Source organism: Saccostrea cucullata, unplaced genomic scaffold, assembly GCF_032062105.1.
Source record: "Saccostrea cucullata isolate Sc308-1 unplaced genomic scaffold, CSIRO_AGI_Scuc_v1 ctg6024, whole genome shotgun sequence".
NCBI lineage: Eukaryota > Metazoa > Mollusca > Bivalvia > Ostreida > Ostreidae > Saccostrea > Saccostrea cuccullata.
Window position 1 is genome coordinate 1 of NW_026918226.1, and position 21936 is coordinate 21936.

The following is a 21936-nucleotide window of genomic DNA, read 5'->3' on the forward strand; positions in this document are numbered from 1 at the left end:
AACAACAATTATGAGGAATGTTTGGTAGTGGAAACAGCGAAAGAATGTTAGGAACACACGGTTAGCAATATTTTGAGATTACAGTTTTAAAAACATGGAGAAATAAATCGAGAACCGAGCGCACTTTTTTGTGCGCAATAAATATACAGTTATTTCAATGGGTGGCACTGTAGCTCTCCGGTTTATCAGTACATTTTTTTCGGAGGGCTATATATACAGATCTGCTAGATAGAATGTTCTATCGTTAAAATGATATTGTCCTACGGACCCGGTTTAACGATAGAAATCGTTCCTGCAGCTAATGTTTGTCAAGAAATTTCTGGGTTGAATTTTTTCCCCTGGATCCGCGCCTGGTGCATATATATCGCCGCCTGTTAGCCCAACTTTTAACAACATCTTTAAATTCGCACTTGAAGTGACTCACCACTGCTTTATATTAAAGTATAAGATGTTAAGAGGACAAATCGGTAATGTTCAATAGAAAAAATACAACATCAATAATATTTTAAAGACTTCTAAACCATTAATATAAACACTGTACCTCTCGATTTTCGTTCCATCTTCCAATAAAGAATACGTCAGGGGAAATCCTGGTTCAAAGGTCAAGACCGTCTGTCAAAAAAAAATCTTCGAATACAGGCCTTTTTTTCCACATCCGATCGGATGTGGCATCCTTCCCATTCCAGTAACCAGAAAACATGGCAAAAAGCCCCATTAAATGATTAATTTATGCATTATTTCACAAGACAAAATATTTGCCTAAAACATGATTATGAAGGAAGTTTGCGGGATGATGTGTTTAGGATGATGTTTCCCCCCTGAATAATAAATTGGATCGGGTTTGGACTCATAAATATAAAGAACCCTTCATTAGGCGGGAAACTTGAAGTTGTGGATACAAAAATGTTTTATCATCAGAGCATTTTGAATAGAAGAGGGGGAGTTTTTGGGACAGTCTGGTAAAATTATTTTCAAAATGGTATCTTAAATATCTTTCAAAGAATATTATGTTCTTTCTAAAAGGTAGACATGGTAGAATCTTCTATATTTTCATATATTCGATCAATGCATACTATCTTTGCAAGATATATAACTGTATTCAGCGGCAGCTCACACATATTGGTCCGACCAAAATAATTCCATCATGATAAGTAGATACAACATTATTGTTCATGATAACAGTATTTAGTTGTGTATGTCATACGTTAAAGAAATCAAAAATAACGTCAAAATATCATTAGAAAGTCACTTTCCCCCCGAAATGCAAATAAAAAATATCAATATTCCTACGCTCGCTCCCTCCTCAGCCTTTTTTTTTTTTTTTTTACATGTTTGATAACAGAGAATAATTAGGTCATTCTTCGATTCATATCTTTTCACCGATGAATTGATAATACTATATCAACAATTGTATTAAGTACATGTTTATAGCCCGTTAATTATCATACAATTTGTTCTTAAAGAAAAAATTAATCATCTGTGTATGTGTATTATTAAATGACGGAATTTTCAATCCCTGGCCTGCTCGTGTGTACACTTTGTAAACTGTAAAATATGTGTGGCAAAACGACAATTTGGACATTCTTAAAGAAAACATTAATCCATTACTTCACATATAAAAATACATGTGTGTAATTAAATGCAACGGATTTTTTCTGGCTGCTCGTCAAAAAAGACTTACTTGAGAAAATTTACACTAAACTGAAAGGTAGGCAAATAATGTGTTAAGGCAAAACGAAAAACTATCCACCTAAAACCCCATGCACAGTGATTCGCCCGAAAATTTCCTGATGACAATAGTAGTACCCGAGGCCTTGCGAGCGCCATTGGAAGACTTCGGGTACTAAGTATTGTCATCGGGTGAGTTATCTTTTCTAGTTTCACACTGTAGAAAAATACACAGGTGGATAAAAGCTATTTTCGATGGATATACTCAGGAATATCTTAGCCTGGATAAGTACTAGGAATATTATGTTGCGCTAGTTAATAAAAAAGGATTTGTGTAAGTTTTTACAGTAAAGTTGTTTTCTTGCTTTTTAAAAAATCGTGTGCTACTTTCGATTCTTCCCTTGTGTATTTTTATATGTGAAGTAGAGAACAGAGTGGATAAGATGCCCCTGTGGTTCAGCATATACCATTATATATAGAACTTGAATAATGTAAGTAATTTCTGCCACCTTTATACATTAGTATAAACAGTTATTTTCAAAACAAAAAAGGATTTTCCATCTATAGAATTTTTTTTTTTACTATTTTAACCGGCCATTTTAAACACAAGTTTGGCAATGAAAATGTAACAACAAACTATATATAGTTCAACTATTGTATAATTTTTATTAATCAGAATACATTTAATGACCTGGTGAAAAGAAATGGGGTTTCGTCTGTATAGCGTTTTCAAAACAAAACGTTTTACCAAGGACGCTGGAAGTCGTGTGACAGTCCATTGCACGTGTGTAGACCAAGGCTAAAATTGGTCTTGCGGACACATGTACATGTAGGCCTATGTGTACTTTTGGGGAAAATGGGTGACATTTTGTGTATGGAATCACGAAAATTTTACAACACATAGTCCATAATTAGACAGTGGAGTTATTTAATATGAAAGCCATTTAACACTTTGAAAATATTAAATTAACAGCAAAAATTTGGATAGAACATATCATAATTCTTGTAAAATGTATATTTAGCCCGTATCAAACATTTACTTATCAGGCAGTATTTTTCCAGAAATTTTAGCATTACAGGGGCTGATCCAAAAAAAGGGGGTTTTCCAGGTTTTCTTACTCGGAGGTTTTCCCACCCCAGACACACTGTCAAAAAGATTCACAACATTTACCATTTTAAAGACTAAGGTTGTGGAAAATTATTTTTGTTTTATGTAAAATTTTCCTTTGGAAAGGTAACCCCAGTCATAAAATTATATTAATCAGAATTTATAGGCCTACTGTTCAAAGCATTAAAATTGAATGGAATTGAAGTTTCCAAGATGTAATTATTTTCTTTTAGAATTTTAAAAATATTTTTAGGGGTGGGGTTATTTTAAAACTAAAAAGTCATACATGGTTAGTTCCTTGTTAAAAAGATATGATTGAAAAAATGTACATATATAGCCAACACAGACATTGAAATTCGAGAACTAATATCAAATATCATTGTTACATGTTACATATCATATCTTAGCATATATTAAAAATAAGTAAATATTTGTCTACCGTTAGGTGATATAAAAAAAAAAGTTTTGAAGGGAATTTTTAAGTATAATGTGTGAAAATCTACACTTGTATTCAATGCTAAGCTAGACGTACAAATATTTATTCTCGGAAATGTGTTACTCTCTCTCTTTCTCTCTCTCTCTAAACTTTGCAAAAGTAGGGAAGTATTTCTCGCTGGTCGTCCTCCCCCTCTGATCCGCCACATGCATTCCGTCTTATGTAAATTTTGTAGTGAAATTCGACTATTCGTGTCAAGGCAACAGTTCGATATTGGCCGAACTTGTACATTTGGCAGGTTTTACAAAATTAATCGATCTCAAATTTCTATCCATTAATATATCGGTTAATGGTTTCAGCGATAGATTCGGCGATGTCGGCGATGTCGAAACACCACTATTAACACAGTTTTAAGGAACTTACCCTGTTCAAGGTTCTGTTGGGCATATGTTAACATTACATTTATTAGGCCTAGGTCATAGGTGTTTTAATCTGAATTGATTGGATACTGTGGCATGCCAAAATGTCATGAAAAATGAGATAATCACATTTTTACATAAACTAGTTTTACGGTGGGGTCAAAAGTTAAAAACTTAATGAATAGTTAACAACGTTAAGTCTATGTTTCAAAGTAAACTTTATCTTAACAAAATGCATTTTTGCAACAACAAGATTGTAATGATAATGTACAATCAATTTTTCAATTACATAATTTAATCAATAGTTGCTTGTGTGATAATTTAGAAATAATTTAGTTTATATAAAATTTCACACGCCAATGTCACATTAAAATACTCTTCATGATTAGTGAAAGTCTGGACAAAGTCATTCAAATAAACCTAAATATTTCATCATATTCATTGTCAACATTGCAATACAGAAAGATCATGAAAATTGAAAAAAATTACTCATTGTAAAATATATTACACTCTACTGCATTTTTCTTCTCCGTAAGAAATTTCCCAGACTGACATACATAAACTCCAACTGACAATTAGTTAAATATCCTTTAAATAGAGCAAAAAGACACATTGACTTGCTAATGACCATTCCCTCCAATTTAATATTCAAATAAAGGAAGTTATAGTTAACATGCTCAGTAAAAAGTTTCAGAGATTTGTGAAACTAGATTGAAGCAAAACCCTCCTAACTAAAGTTTACAATTGTACACTATAGTTTACAAACGGATTTCTGTGATGAGTTTATCAACAAAATATGGAATTGTTAACGTCTTGGACATGCAGAACCCGTGCGTCTTTTTAAACCCGTGCGGAACCATAGTTAACAGCCGTTAAAGCCATGCCTATTCCGCCTCGAACTTTCGTACGGATGATGTTAATCTACAATTACAATGTTCTAAAAGGTTAACATGGTTTAAGGAACTTATTTTGCCTGTTCTCAGGTTCTGTTGGGCTTGTTAACATTACAATATTAGGCCTAATAGGTGTTTTAATGAATTGTATTCATATGCACCCCTTTGCAGAAGGTAAGGCATTTATTAATTGTTTTACTGCTGTCTGTCAGTCTGTCTGTAGGTCCACCAAAGTTTCTGTGGTTCATTTTCTTTGCAGAAGTTGCACATACTGTAATCAAATTTGGTATACAGATTTTTCATCAGAATATTTAGGTCAAATTTTGTTTTGGGTATGATCAAGCCATATTTAACAGAGTTTTGCCCCTTTGTGAATTTCACCAATTCACTGGTCCACTTGACCTGTGAATTTTTTTTTATTTAAAAAAACAATGCTGATGTTAGCAATTCAATAGACCCTTTTCCTATAACATATTTTGCCTAGGAGTTACATGTATTCCCCTTAGCCACCATAATATTGTAGGGCAACATTCCTGGCCAGATCTCTTCATTATTCAACCAAGTTCAATTTGTTATGCTGGTTACTCAATACTGAGGTAAAGATATTCTTTTTCATGTTCTTATGAATATACGTTTGTTAAAGTCTCTACAGTAAAACTTGTTTAGTATGAACACAGATATTGCGAATTCATGGATATAGCGAAGTTATCCTGGATCCCCAGCTATATAAATGTAAGGAATTCCGTATATTGATATAACAAATTACGGATATAGCGAAGTAAATTCAGAGGTCCTGACAACTTCGTTATCACTGAGTTTTACTGTATTAGTTCATAATTTTCAGATTGTAAATATTTCCCCCAAAATATTTCTTGCATGCATGTTTAAGATTGACAACTTTCACATTTACAAATGTTATTCCCCTCGGCAGGGTTCAATCCGACAGGCCTCTGGCAGTCCTATAACGTTTGAAATTTAAAAATATTAACTAGGGATGGGTATCGCCAAAAATTTTGTAGTGTTGGATGGATATCACGATTTTATACACAAAATATTCACCATATAAGATATTTTTATAAGCAAATTTTGCAATGATTTTAAATGAATAGTCATTATTTTTCTTAAAAATATGATAGAAAAACAAAATTTAACTTTTTCAAATTTTTTTGTACATAAAATTAATCATGTTTGGATGGTAAGATGCAATTCTTATCACCTTTTCAAGGTCATTTGTGACCTTTAATATAATTGATTAATTTAAAAGATTGAACAAAATTTTAATAATTACTGGATCTTTAAATATGTAAAAAATATATTTGTATCCTTATTAAAAAATGTACCTAAATTACCGGTACTTAGTTTTTTATCATATACGTAACAGCAAATAAAAAATCGCAATATTGGTATATCGATAAAATTGCACATCCTTAATATAACAAATTTGGGACAAAATGGGAAATTTTTGCATAGCAGAAATGGGAGATCAAATTAGAGAGAAATTAATTGGTTTTCAAAGAGGTAAATTCACTACTTTGCCCTACAAGATGGTGATCTTAATTTACCTCCTTGGCAAAATATATCAAAAGAAAAGGGTCTATTGTGTGAATTAAGAGTTTTGATGGCTGAATCATTAAAATGATCAAATGTCCTATGTAATTCGGTGTGTTTTAGGGCTATGATTAAAACAGATTAGTATTGTACTATTCCATTGCATCAACATTTTATATATATTTTTCTGTGAAAAAAAAATTACATTTCAATTTTCATATATGTTGCAACAAATTGCAGTCATGTCTCAACTTCAATTTTATAGTTTATCAAAATTACTAATTTTTGAATTTTAAGTAGAGACTGTAGCTATTTGCATCAAATGTTTTCATGAATTTTGCAAGTAAACAATTTAAACTTCAGATTTGCATTTTTATTAGTTTTAACACAACCATTTAAAATTATGATGTATTATTTGTTTTAATTAATCCTACACTTTTAGATTCAATTAAAAAAAATATTTTATAACATGCAAGAAATGGAAATTAGATTTATAAAAATTTGTGCTCTCTGTTAATTAAGGTTACTTAATTTTCATGTGCACCCTAACCAATTTATGATTATCAACAATATCTGATGTGTTATCATGCTGTGGCATATTGTAGGCACTATGTATTATAATCAATAGTGAATTACCATATAACATAAATCAATTTTAAAATATTTCTGAAAAATGCATGTATGAAACACAAGTCGGGGGTATATATTATAATGGACAGTATTTTCCCCTGGCAAATTTTACACCAACATCAGGCATGATACAATCATGTAAATTGTCGTATAACATTTGAAATTTAAAAATATTAACTAGGGATGGGTATCGCCAAAAATTTTGTATCGCAATATATCACAATTTTTTCCCAAAATATCACGATAATATGATATTTTCATAAGCAAATTTTGCAATGATTTTAAATGAATAGTCATTATTTTTCTTTAAAATATGATAGAAAAACAGAATTTAACTTTTTCAAATTTTTTTGTACATAAAATTAATCATGTTTGGATGGTAAGATGCCATTCTTATCACCTTTTACAACATTTTTAAGACTTTCTATAATTGTAATTTAAAAGATTGAACAAATAAATGAATAATTACTGGACTTTAAATATGTACCTATAAATACCGGTATTTAGGTCTCTGTATCACGATACATGTACCTAAATACCGGTATTTAGGTCTCTGTATCACGATACGTATCACGCAATAAAAAATCGCAATATACTGGTATATCGATAAAATTGCACATCCTTAATATTAACAGGTAATTTAGAAAGGACAAAGTGGGAAAAATGAGCATTACGCCGACAACGGGAGATAACTCTTAGGAATGTGAAATTCATCTATTGGTTGTTCAAAGAGGTAAATTCACTACTTTGCCCTACAAGATGGTGACTAAAGGGAATAACTCCTAGGCAAAATATATCAAAAGAAAAGGGTCTATTGTGGATAGAATGTTCTCACTTCATTAAAATGATAAATGTCCTACGGACTCGGTGTGGTGAGGGCTTGTCCCGAGACACAGATTATTCGAACTATTCCATTGCATCAACATTTTTTAGGTTGAATTTTTCTGTGACCTCATTTTGTCAACATGTCATGATGTGTTAAGCTCAGTTTTAGAGAAACAACTCAATATCATTTTTATCAAACTTACTATGCTGGTAAGTAAGTGAGAGGCTGAGAGCTATTCAACTGCATCAAATGTTTGTCTTTGAATTTTCCAGTGACCATGACCTTACTTTTCTTAAATTTGCATTTTTATTAGTTTTAAAGAAACCATTTAAAATTTGGTGAGAATTTAACGTCTAAATCCAACTTTTTAGATTTCAATTAAAAAAAAAATTTTCATAATTGCAAAAACAATTTCAGATTTATAAACCAATTAAAGTGCTCTCTTGTACTACAGGTTGGCAGCTACAATTAAAGATGAACATGTGCTGAAGAGAAGAGATGTTACAAGAGTGAACCTGTGTAAAACATGGTACATATTGTATTACATATGTAAATCATAATCTTGATCATGTTGATTACATATAGACATAAGAAATACAATTTTAAAATATTAAGAGAAAAATGAATGTATGAAACACAAGTCTTCTATATATTATAATGCTTGAGTATTTTACTCCAAATTTTACACCAACATCAGCATGATCAGGCAACATGTACCTTTTATAGTTAAGGTCTGGATCTTAACAATAATAAATGAAAAATTGGGTTGGTAGGTAGGCAGGAAAAGTTTTTTCATAGAAAATTTCAAAATCATATTGACAGGATAATTTAAGAAAATTCAGAGATAAAAGAGAGACAAATTATTGTTTCCTTGAGGTTAACAAAATTTGAGATCCCTAGGGCAAATCTACAGGGGGAGGGGGGACAAACAATATTTGAAAGATGATCTATGCTCTACCAGGGTGTAAAAATAGAAAATTTTGTGAAGTTCTTTATTTCTTTCAAAATGTTAAGTAAAAACAGAAAATTTTGTGAAATTCTTTTGAAATGGCCCCACTGATTATCTGTAAATCCATGTTTTCAGTGAAGACATCGTGGATTACATCATGGTGAGGAAGATTCAATGTTTTACATAGAAAGTACCTAGGAAATATCTTTGAAAATCTTCTTCTCAAGAACACACTACCTCTCAGAGAAGCCAAACTGATGTTTGGATGTGTGACTCTACAAAAAACAAACACAGTACTTACTAGGTAGGTACCGACACTGGGAAGTTTGCCATGACTGTACAAAAACAAACACAGTACTTGCTAGGAAATATACCAAAACTGATGAAAATGACTGTACAAAAAACAAACACAATTCTTGCTAGGTAGGTAAACACCAATTCAAACTTTCTTTTAAATTTTGTTCAGTGGGGACAGTATAAATAAAATAAATTTACTAGGTTACCAACACTGATGGGAAATGTGTACAACTGTACAAAAAACAAACACAGTACTTACTAGGTAGGTACAGTTGTGTGCCAAAAGTGAAGATAATTTTATTTTTTCTTTATATATTTCATTGAAAACAATATTTTGTAAAATTGCTGGTATGACAACATTTCTTGACAGATTTTATCAAAAAAATTTTGATAATCCAAGAAATTATTGTAGTTAAAAACAACAATAGTTTTTATCTGATAAGCATTGATAATTTAAAAATATTGTAATTTAAGTGTGACATGAATTTTTAAGTCATATATTCACAATGAATTATATAGTCAACATTGATCTTGAATTTTAGAACTGATGTTTAGTGATGAACTATATTTTACTACATATTAAACGTGTAATGATATTTTAAAGAAAGATAACTACACATTTCCTGGTTTAAGTACTGAAATAAATAATTAAATTGGACAAAAATTGACCATTTACCTATAATTTTACAAAATGTTGTTTTCAATGAAATATATAGAGAAAAAATAAAATTATTTTCACTTTTGGCATGCCACTGTATCAACTCCAACCCAAAGTTTTTTTTATTTAATTGTTTGAGCTTTTATTGACAGTATAAAAAAAATTTAAAAAGTGCTTCAAATTACAAGTACATGTCATGCATGCATGAGTATTTATATATTTCTTTAGGGAGTTGTTTAAACAATTAAGTTCTCTACATTTGTAGGATCATCATGTAATCATGATTATGAAATATAGCAATCTACAGAACAGTCTTTGAAAATATCTTGATGTATATATGGAGTTGGTAAAAATATTAGTAATGGGGATAAATTATAGGAACACAAAATTTGTGCTTCTTTGATCATCATAAGACATGGCTATGATTAAGGCTACATAAATTTGATTCCCTGTTCGCTGGCCAGTTTTTCTCCTAAACAGATTTGGGTGAGGGAGGCCATTTTTTCTTATCATTTTATTGGCGATGAAGTAAATAAAATTTGGAATGCGTATACATGAACCTCAAAATTCACAAACTTTTTTTCGAGCTTAGTCTCTGCATTATCTTTGTTTTATTTTGTCAAAAATAAGATAAAAAGATGATGAGATACAAATTTGGAATGCATCACAGTTCTTGAAATCTTTTTTTCGCTGTCAGTCATTTGGACCGACTGCCATGTGAAGTTTGTCAGTCCAGACAGATTTCTATCAGTCCAAAATAAATTCAATAAAAACATGAAAATTGTATTTAAATTTTATTATCAATAAATACGACGTCTATAAACACTGCACACTTCTTACCCTAGCGCCATCAACAAAATTGTTTTAACAGTTTAACAATCATAGTTACTGTGATAGTTTGGCACAAGTTAGAAAAATCTGTCTTGATCGGAACAAGTCCTCACAACAGTTATACTCGCAATGTGGCAAATAATTACAGAATTGCTCCGAAATGAATTTAAAGTATTCGAAAGGATTTGCACTGGAAATAACTTCAAAATTAATTACAACAAACCTTTTTTAGGTCGCATATGCCTTTAAACCTAAATTATGATCCAAATAAAGATGATAATTCAACTAATATTCTTTTTGATTATATCTCGCTTCTAATTTACACGCTGTGTTTGCATTCTGAACTCTCTGGAATCTTCGTAGTAAATGTACTGAGTTGGAGTTATTGCCTGTGTTTATTTTGCGACAAGTGAATATACGGAACAAATTCTATTATTAAACCGGGTCCCTAGGACATTTATCATTTTAACGATAGAACATTGTCTCTAAATTTGCACTTGTATTAATCGAGAAGCCATTACAACATGCAGAAATTTAAGAGTTTGAAAGATTATGATCGGTCAATTATAGGGAATTTGTACGAAATTTAGTTAGATTTTTCGCAAGTTCCTCTGTCAACACCGTCCGGTCATTTGGACTGACACAGAATAGAAAGTAATCGGTCCTTGGTTGTTTTTATCGGTTTTGCCGACAGGACCGAAAGATTTCAAGAACTCTGATGCATCTACATGTTCTGTACCTCAAAACGGATGCATGCGAACCATAATTTAAATTTTATTTAGCCTACTTAGTTATTTCTTGGAACGATTGTAAAATTTTACATGATGTTGTTAGAATTAGTGCTATTCCTTTTTATTTTGCAGAGGATATCACATCTTTCATGGTGAAAGTGAGACTAGCAGCAAATATAGCAGAAAATATTGATCTTAATATTGCTTGCAGGTACATGTAATTGCTTAGTTTATAGTTTTCAAGAATAATTAAACCTTAAAAGTTAATAAATGAAAGAAAGGACCATGATCATGTCATGATGTGTTGTCTTGTGACACATTTCTCTGAATTTTTCAAAGTACAGTGTACAATGTACATGCATGTATTAAAAATAGTAAATTTAACTATATTCAATATTCATATATTTTAGACCGGATCATGTAACAATGCAAGACATAGTAGAATTGACAACAGAAAAACAACCCTTCTATGACCCATACTTCGGCAAAATTGCAGACTTTCATGAGGTATTTAACTATATTATACTTTATTTACCTTTAAATACTAAAATCTGATTGGTTTGGGTGCATTTAACAAACCATAATTTACCCTCAGTGTTCACCACACTTGATAACGTGTAACATTAAGAAAATGTCACATGCCTTGAGAATCATGTGCATACGGTTCACTGTAGAATTCTCAAAACGTCAGTTGTGCATTTGAAAGAGACAGAATAAACTTGACATTATAATAACAGCTTGTACGTGTCCAGTGTAACTTACTTGAAAACAACAGACAAAACATGCTTGCATGTGCAGAAATAAAAAACTTTCAATGATGACTTTTTGAGTATTAAACAAATGATAAAGAGATCGGTAAATCTTTTTTGAAGCTTTCATTTTGAGGAAAACAGAAGCTGAGAGTTTGAGAGCTTTCTGTTTCTAAACGTGAACTTAATGACAATCTTCAAATTGTTTTTGATGACATCTGAAATTAATAAAAAGTAGTAAAATATAAATAAATAGTGCCTGTTTTTTAGGGTAACAGGTGACCATTAAGGCCCTTGACATTTTGTATTCATTTGTATTTTTTTTTCCTTTATTTTTCTTATGTTAAGTTTGCATGGGTAAGAATTTATGTTTTGTTTCTTTCGTTTCAGTTTCTTTTAATTTAACGTCAACCAATTTTGTTGGTAAGATTATTATTTCTCTTCTTTTTCCATAGATTATTTTAGTTTTTTCATATAATAAACAGAGGTTTATTTCATAGTGAATTATTAAATAATTTTCATTTTATTTATATACACAAAAATATTGATTTAAAACTCAACAACTGAGGTATAAATTCTCAAGTATGACAATCTTATGCTTATTTTGATGGATCCTCTCAGGACTTTGAAGATGTGCAGAAATTACTGACAGAGTTATCCTCTCCTGGTAGCGACTCCAGTATGGAACGCCTGCGACGTCGCAGAGGTTCGGAAGCTTCATCCTCAATTCAAGTCGAGTCAGAACACAGCTTCCTAAAATCAGGTGAGTAACCAATCAGGGAGAAAACTTTAAAAGATTTAACTCCCCAAAAAATTGTCAAGTGAATGGAGTTCTTTGAAATACAGCAGTGATATTTCAGATAAAATTTTGATATTACTTATTTGAACAAATTTTAAATTGGAAAGTATAAAAGGAAAAAATCTGGAAAAGAATGCAAAGATGCAAAAGTTGCGGTATGCTTCAGTAAGTATTTATATCCAGTATATTAAAATAAATGTATGAGAATTCATGCAGAGAGAAGAAAGCTAATAGAAATGGTCCTTTATAGCTTTAGGTTCTCCTCACACTGTGTCAAGCTTGGACCAGATTACTCTGAAAGAGATCGATATGCCTATTCTTCCACAGGTAAGTACATTGGACTGAATGGGAGAAGGTTAGATGGGTTCAGATACAAGAGAGTTACAGCAAAACTCGGTTATGACCTATGAAATTCCTACGCTATATCCGTATTCGTTATAACCGTATAAGAAATTCATAAAATTTGTATAGCTGGGGATCCAAGATGACTTCGCTATATCCGTAAATTCGCAATATCCGTGTTCATACTAACCGAGTTTTGCTGTATTAAAATAGATACCATATTAGAATTAAAGATTGGCATAATTTTTACCTAAAGGTTTTGAAAGTTTTTTATTTTTCCCAATTTCAGTATTGGTAATCTTGTAAAATTAATTTAAAGAAATAAATTATCTTTCGAATGCTTTAATAATATTATCCATTAAAACTTTATTTTGAACACTATGGCATAGAGAATTAACTTTGGAAATACATGTATTTTAAGAATCAAGATTATTAAGGTTAACAAGATAAAAAAAAATAAAATTCTAAAATCATAGCTCTAGAAAAGTTGATGAAATAACTTGAGTTTTAATTCAGATAGCTGAGCAGACAGAGTTGCCTCCTCTTGATGAGCAGAACATACAAGCCCTGCTGAATGAGTCAGCTAGAATGGACACTCTCCATCATGTTGACACATCACTTCAGCCTGATGTTGCTATTCCTGTGGGAGAGAGGTAATTAACAGTTTATCACCTGAGAAATCACACCAGGCTAATTTTGCTAATATTTTCCTTTTAGGTTTAAACCCTTGCATTAATAGGAAGTCTTTGCAAAACTTGAGAAAAAATATTCCGCAACATCATTGTACTCCTAGTCTGCAAATGGTTCCACAAAAAATCCGCAATATGATTATTTACGACTGGCCATTACATTTTTGTTTCACATAAAATGTCATTAGGCTTGATATTTTCTAGCTCTGTAAAGGCATCAGAAGCATTTATCAGTCTCTCTCCTCAAAAGACAACCAAGGATGCAAAAGAACTTGAAGAACAGATTATGTCACCCAAAGAAAAGACCCCCCGAGTACTGACAGAGGAACCCCTCCCAGAGGCCCCACCAGCTGTCCGTGAACTTCGACCTAGGTCACAGCCAGAGGTCACCCTAATGCCCCCACCTGAGGAGGAACCTCATAGGAGTACAAGAAAAGTAAAATTAGTTCTTGCTTCATGCATAGTTAACTTTTGAACTGTGTTGGGATATTGTAGAAGAGTTACTGGGGAAGGGCATTTCATTAGGAAAATGCCCTAATGGAAGTACATGTATCTTCTAACAACAATGCAAAGATTGCTGGAGATTTTTCGCTCAAACTTGAAGAAAAAATTCAATAATTAAAACTTAATGCTTCATTTAATCTCTTTTTATGCAGAGGCGGATGGACTTGTCACTAGAGTTAGCTCCCTTGCCTCCGAGTCCTAGGACGGTGAAAAGAAGGCGTCGTCACTTAATTGTGGATGAGAACATAATGGTTCCCAAGACAGAGATGAAGAAAAATCTCCAGACTGGCAGTGAGCTGTCTAAACCATTTGTAAGTTTTTAGTCTGTCATTCTGTTCTTACCACAACTCTCTAATGTGGAGAGATATAGAGAAGTTAGACTTTAGATTTGATGATATTAAGTGTAATTCTAATATTATAAATGTATACCTTTTGCAGCCTCTAAGTTAAAGTTGTGTAAAATTGACTTCTTTTTTTTTTACAAGAGTCCTTAATTTGACTGCAATTCATTGCATTCTTTTTGGTACAGGTTAAAAGGAACAAGTTTTTAAGAAGATAATATTACAGTTGTTGAATTGACCTTATTTTTAAAACCCTTTTCTTATCCCAGAGTGTCCCTGTCATTGGACGATCAGACTGTGCCACTCTTTTCAATCAACCAGGGAGCAAGTGCCTTAGATTGTCTCCCCTTATTAATTTGTGGAGACGTAATCTCAGACCGGGGGTGCTGGAGACCGAGTCTGATATTGAAACACCTTTCTGGACAGTGCCTAGTATTTCTAGTGAGTCAGAGTTACATTTTTTAGAAAACTAGAAGAAGGATATAGATTTGTTTTTAGAATGCTAATGGTATGTAACTTAATTTGCGTATACAGGTGACTCTCGATCTCTTGAAGTTCAAGGGACCGCAAGAAAAGTTCGAGAGATCGAGGGGTTCAAGAGATTGATAAAATCCGGAATTTTCAGTTTCGATCATCGAAGTCCTACTTTTATAGATACCGGAAGTATATGTAAATAAACAGGGGCTGACAAATATATTTTTAAGGCACTAGTCCAAGGGCAAGTACATTGTCAAAATTGACTTGCCCTACCTGAATTTTTGCTTGCCCTTCCATAAACTAATTGTATATTTATAGATATTTCAAAAAAGAGGAAGACAAATGCTGAGCAAGCCCCCATGCCCAGCTTTTAATTTATGGCCTACAAATAAATTCTATTTTTGATAAGTCACTTGCCCGCGGGCAAGTGGTTGATAAAATTCCACTTGCCCACCCTTAAAATTCACAATCCCCTAGCGTCGGGCGATGGGATTTGTCATCCCCTGATAAAGTCATTGCATGTGTTCAATCGTATTTGACAGGAAATTTACTTGATATCAACAACAATGATTGTATTTCGAATAAATAAAACGAATTTCTGAAGTTTCAGTATTTATTTGTTCCTATTTCATGATTACTGTATACAGGGAAATTTTCACCCCCGTTTTATTTTTGCCCCTTTCGCCCTTACCTCGGTTGGGTGAATTTAAAGCAGGGTGAATTTAAAGAATACAGTATAATTTCTTAAACAAAAGTGTGACTGGGCAAATTTAAGACGGGGCAAAATTGTTTGTTCGATTGATAGGGTGAAAATAACACGGGGAGAAAATAACCTGTATACAGTACCTGAAACCAAAGAGCAATTGTCAGTTTGGCTATTCCGCGGCTTGACCCGTCCTTCACCAGTGTTCACCAGATTTTTTAGCTCACCTGAGCCAAAGGCTCAAGTGAGCTTTTCTGATCACATTTTGTCCGTCTGTCCGTCTAGCTGTCCGTCCGTCTGTCCATCTGTAAACTTTTCACATTTTCGACTTCTTCTCAAGAACCACTGGACCAATTTTGACCAAACTTGGTACAAAGCATCCTTGGGTGCAGGGGAATTAAAATTGTGAAAATGAAGGGCCAAGTTCCCTCACAAGGGGAAATAATCAAGAAAAGACAAAAATAGGGTGGGGTCATTAAAAAATCTTCTTCTCAAGAACCACTGGGCCAGAAAAGCTGAAACTTATATGGAAGCATCCTTAGGTAGTTCAGATTCTAAATTGTTAAAATCATGACCCCCGGGGATAGGGTGGGGCCACAATGGGGAATCAAAGTTTTACATAGAAATATATAGGAAAAATCTTTAAAAATCTTCTTCTCAAGAACCACTGGGCCAGAAAAGCTGAAACTTACATGGAAGCTTCCTTAGGTAGTTCAGATTCTAAATTGTTAAAATCATGACCCCCGGGGATAGGGTGGGGCCACAATGGGGAATCAAAGTTTTACATAGAACTATATAGGAAAAATCTTTAAAAATCTTCTTCTCAAGAACCACTGGGCCAGAAAAGCTGAAACTTACATGGAAGCTTCCTGGGGTAGTGCAGATTCTAAATTATTCAAATCATGCCCCCCGTGGGCTGGGTGGGGCCACAATGGGGAATCAAAGTTTTACATAGAAATATATAGGAAAAATCTTTAAAAATCTTCTTCTCAAGAACCACTGGGCCAGAAAAGCTGAAACTTACATTGAAGCATCCTGGGGTAGTGCGGATTCTAAATTGTTCAAATCATGCCCCCTGGGGGTTGGGTGGGGCCACAATGGGGAATCAAAGTTTTACATAGAAATATATAGGAAAAATCTTTAAAAATCTTCTTCTCAGGAACCACTGGGCCAGAAAAGCTGAAACTTACATGGAAGCATCTTGGGGTAGTGCAGATTCTAAATTGTTCAAATCATACCCCCTGGGGATTGGGCGGGGCCACAATGGGGAATCAAAGTTTTACATAAAAAATATATGGGGAAAAATCTCTGAAAATGATTAATCTTCTACTCAAGAACCACTGGGCCAGAAAAGCTGAAACTTATGTGGAAGCAACCCAGGGTAGTGTAGATTCTATATTGTTAAAGTCATGACCCCCCGGGGTTGGGCGGGGCCATAATGGGGAATCAAAGTTTTACATAGAAATATATAGGAAAAATCTTTGAAAATATTCTTCTCAAGTACCACTGAGCCAGAAAAGCTGAAACTTATGTGGAAGCATCCCGGGGTAGTGTAGATTCTAAATTTTTTAATCATGACCCCCAGGGGTAGGACGTTGGCCACAATTGGGAATCAAAGATTTACAATGTTGAATCAAAGCATCCTATGGTAGTATAGATTTCAAATTGTTTAAATTATGATCAGTGGGGTAAGGTGGGGTCACAATATGTATTACAAGGGGGATATCTGGTAAAAAACGGAATGTTCAAAGCTTTTCAGGTGAGCGATGTGGCCCATGGGCCTCTTGTTCTTAATAGGTATTCGGTCCTTGAGAAAGGAATTTCTTGTGCAATATTTGCCATGCTGGAATTATGTAGACTCTATTTAAAAATAATAAAAGGTTATAGTACATCGGAACTTACTGAAACGAACATCTATAAATTTAAAAAATTTCTAAAAATTATCGTCTCGGTTTCAATTCGAAATAAGTTGTGAATTTGTTTATAATATACCCTGTAATTAATAACCAATTAATTATATCAAAACACGGACGACCCACAGGTGTAGTGTCATCTATGTAACACCCAATTAACACCTCCATGCCAAGGCGTTCATTGTTTCCTGATAAGTCCAGACTGCATCAATTTTACGTTTGATTGGCGTGTATACACTCACAATCAAAACTTCGAGAGACAGAGAGTAAAATTCAATGAAATATTTGTAACGGGACCCAGATTTTGGTTCGAGAGATAGAGAACTTCGAGAGATAGAAGTTTGAGAGATCAGGAGTAAATTTGCTTAGTTAGATAGGGAAAAAACGGGACCGGAGGTTCACTTTGAGAGATCAAGAACTTTGAGAGATTGGAGTTCGAGCCATCTAGAGTCACCTGTATTCATGTCAGTCAGTCCATCCCACTAAAGTGGGGAAATTTAAGGATTTTTTAAAAATATGTTTAGGAGGTGAATCTACCCATAGTAAAAGATCTAGACGAGCTCTCCTGCCAGAACCAGAAGAGGAAAGACGAGCTGCGCAGCCTGAGATTCCAGACATACAGATGTCAGAAATGCAGCTCCCACTACCAGAAATCCCCCTACAACTAGACAGAGCCTCTCCTGAAAAAGTCAGGGCAGATATCAGTATGGGAGTAAGTAAAAAAATGTCCATATAAAGAGTGACACTATGAATCATAAGCACAATTTGTGTGATTTCAAGAGAAAAGTCAAAATCCTTGTATAATTATTCATAAAAATTGAAAATGTTCTTTTACTATACATGTAATTGGAAAATCTGTCATCATAAGTTGATCAAACAAGAGTTGCATTTGGTTGGAAATTAGTAATTAATGAAACAATTATTGTATCAAACTTAAAATTTCTGCAGACATTTCTTAATTGATTAATTTGCATCTTTGATAGAATGAAATGCCCTCTATGGAAATCCCCCGGGACGCCTCAATATCACTGGAGAGGAGTCTTCAGGACACCACCCCTATCCAGCTCCACCTGTCTGCCAGGAGTAAAGACGACTCCCTGTCTGATAGGTCCACGGCAAGGTAAAGTATCAGTTAAAATAGAGGATGGGGGAGGGATTTATTAATTGTTATCATTAACAGCCAAGCTCTTGCAGTGATTATAATGATCTTCATTTAAGCACATTGATATCTTCAAAAAATAGTTTTATGCCCTTCAAAGAAGGGAGGACATATTGTCTGTCTGTCAGTCCACCATCAGTTTCCATTTTCTTCGCCGAGGTTGCACATATTGAAATGAAATTTGATATACAGATTTATATACCTAATGTGACGTATCACTCAATTTTACTGTTGATTTTATGCTATCACACAATGTTGACTTTTCGGATCACTACACTGTAGTTTTCTGAATTCATATCACCACTCTCTGAAACTGATGACGTAGTACGCAGAAATATGACGTTATTTTTCTTGCACGTTAAAAAGTCCCTTGTTATTATGCTTTGTTTTATGGATAAATGTTATGCAATTGATCTCTAAAGTTTTCTTTTGCTATATTTTGCTAGTCACGAGGGGGTATATAATAAATTTATTATTATAACAGTAACTTGATACAACGGGTTGTATCACGTCTCGTTGACAGGCGCGGATCATCAGATCAAACTCGACACTTCGCATCTTGTTAGATCTGATGATCCGCGCCTGTCAACTTGACATGATACGACCCTTCGGATCAAGTTACTGTAATAATAATATATATTTATCATAAGAATATTTAGATCAAGCTCTGTTTTGGGTACGATCTGGCCATTTTGGACAGAGCTATGCCCCTTGGACTTTGAAAAATTCCAATTATTTGGTGGAGGGGTGCATATTTTAGTGTTTTACAAACATCTCTTGTTTTCTAAAGATTACTGGGTATTTATTATTTGAGGAATTGATTGTTTTAAATAAATTCCTTGCTGTAAGCAGTTTTATGTTTAATAAATCTAAATGGCAACTATTCTATTTAATCTTTTTCTAGTCGAAAAAAGAGGAGTCGATCTCGGGGGTCTATTGAGGAGGAGCTTCTGATCCCTCCCTCAGAGCACTCAGTGTCAGACACATTCTCGAGGATCAGTCGAAATCTCTCTGTAGTGCAGGAGGAGTCCGAGATACCTATGGTGGACACACCTTTACCTGTTATTTCCAAGCTCTCACAAGTAGAAAGTAGAGTTCTCAGGTATATATAAACAAAAAAATTATTTATTAAAATAAGATTTTACTTTTTCTTTTTTTTTTTCTTGTTGTCCTCATAGTTTATGGGCATTCTTTAGTAATTTGATATTCGTATTCAGATATTTTCTCTTTTAATTTCAGGTTAATCAACTCAAACACAAGTGAGAAGGACTACACAACATTTGAGGAAGTTTGCCCACCACACTTTTATGACAGAAGACTGGCAGCCTCCATGTTCAATGCCTTGCTTCGTTAGTATCAATCTAGAAACTACATGTATTGCTTTTCTCTTGCTTCATGATTTGGACACTGATCTGGCTTGAATTCAATCTTATTCAAACTTGTTTACAATACACTGTATCTCTTATGAGTTCATATTCTGGAGTTACATGTCTTTATAGTTGAAAATAGAAGCCCTGTCTATGAACATACATGTATGATATACATGTACATGCTTGTTTAAGTTATTATTCCATATAAAATGTTCATATTTAAAGCAATGCAGTTTTAATCTTTAGATAATATATTTATTAAACTTTCCCCTTAGATTTATGTGCCAAAGGGAATATATATGTTGACCAGAGGGAGCCTTACGGAGAGATGGTTATCCAGAGAGGACACAATTTCTAAAGATCAGGCAGAAAGACCAGTCTGTGGGCATCCATTATTTGTTATTATTTAAATGAGAGAAGTTGTACAAATGTTAATGAAAGCAACTGATAGGGTTTGTTGCATGCTATGTTTTCAAGCTATCTAATTACCCTTGTTTCTTGTTTAAGGCATGACATATCATGAGACAAAATTATGAATGAAATCATGTACAAATACTTGGTTTTTGTGTTATCTGTGTTTTAAGAAAGGTAATTAGGACAGTTGTTGATTGTTATTAATGTTCTTTATTCTTCATGTTATGATGTGCTTGTCACATTATTCTGTTGCTTGTATATTAGCAAGGAGAAAATAATTTGTTTGCACAATATGTTCAATCTCATGGGGATTTTTTTCTTTAACATTGATTTTATATATCAAACAAAGTAATTATAAATTATTTTACACTGAAAAACAAAGAATTGATGTTAAATACCACATTTGTGCACATTTTGTCACCTAAAAGAGCTTTTCCCACTTTTAAAATGCAATGATTGTTACAGTTGTGATATACCTCCTTGAAAATGCTGTTGATATGCTGTTTATGTTAAGGAGTTGGCTCTGTATATTAGTTAATATTTATTTTGTTTAATAGTCTGTTATTGAATTATGAAATTTTATCATTTCTTGTACAGTGTACAAATTTTATTTTTTCAAGTTAGCTTTTATACATTATGAACCATGGCTGGTGATTACAAATGCAACATAATAGCATTCATTGGGAGAGAAAAAATGAAGATTCAAAACTGATTTGGTATGTTTTAAATTAAATTCTATTATAACATTTTTTTTTTATTCAACTAGCAAATATTAACTTTCTTAACAAGCATTGTCAACAAAAGTGCACCATATAAATTACATAAAGTACCTCTTTGAAATCCTATGGACAATCAAAACAAACAAAAACCAAAAAAAAAATCATCGTTGATTAAGTTTCAATGTATTGACATATGTTTGCAAAGATTGCTATTTACCAAAAAAAAAATTGAATAGATCATGTACACACATGTAGCTTTTTTGGAGATTTCAAAGCTATGTTAAGATTGTAGAAAACTTTGCAAAATAACTTACTATCAAAACAAGAGCAACATTATTTCTTACATTCTAGAGTCTTCTTTTCTTTATCAGAAGCAATAAAATTATGTTATGCAGTCTTACTGTTCTGGAGTATTGTAGTCTCCCTATTGAGTCTGTTTTATTGTACTTTGCATTATGGACCTCATGTTAAATTATGAAGAACTTGTTTTCTATACAAAACTTGTTTTGATTTTACTGTTCATGTTGAATAAAATAAATTAAACTTTTGGTTATTGTAACATTTATTGATTATGATGACTGTAATTGACTTTTCTGTATGCCCAGTGGTCTGTAGACGAATAATAAAGAGTTGTTTACATGAGTATACAACAAACAAGTTCAAAGGACCCCCCCCCCCTCTCCTTATTTCGTTGTCTAAGTTATTAGGATGAACAAAAGTTACTGCAAAGACAAAGCTAAATAGGGACTCAAATAGGCATATC

At 33.0% G+C, this 21936-nt stretch overlaps 1 protein-coding gene across 1 annotated transcript; it reads left to right on the plus strand.

Moving 5' to 3' along the window:
- Positions 1–872: 872 nt before the first annotated feature.
- LOC134259537 (meiotic recombination protein REC8 homolog) lies at positions 873–21721 on the plus strand. Its single transcript, XM_062742126.1, has 18 exons — positions 873–959; positions 7983–8057; positions 8613–8653; positions 8786–8871; positions 8976–9036; positions 11127–11205; positions 11405–11501; positions 12365–12506; positions 12793–12869; positions 13401–13537; positions 13778–14009; positions 14230–14388; positions 14688–14859; positions 18036–18223; positions 18495–18631; positions 19575–19772; positions 19910–20019; positions 20316–21721. The coding sequence occupies exons 1-18, from the start codon at positions 904–906 to the stop codon at positions 20396–20398; spliced, it is 2130 nt and encodes a 709-aa protein (XP_062598110.1). The 5' UTR covers positions 873–903; the 3' UTR covers positions 20399–21721.
- The last annotated feature ends 215 nt before the right edge of the window (positions 21722–21936 follow it).

Coding starts and splice junctions, on each gene's coding strand:
- LOC134259537 (XM_062742126.1), top strand. CDS start 904: ATGTTTTATCATCAGAGCATTTTGAATAGAAGAGGGGGAGTTTTTGGG. Junction 11,206..11,404: donor GATCTTAATATTGCTTGCAG/GTACATGTAATT, acceptor CATATATTTTAG/ACCGGATCATGTAACAATGC. Junction 20,020..20,315: donor CATGTTCAATGCCTTGCTTC/GTTAGTATCAAT, acceptor CTTTCCCCTTAG/ATTTATGTGCCAAAGGGAAT.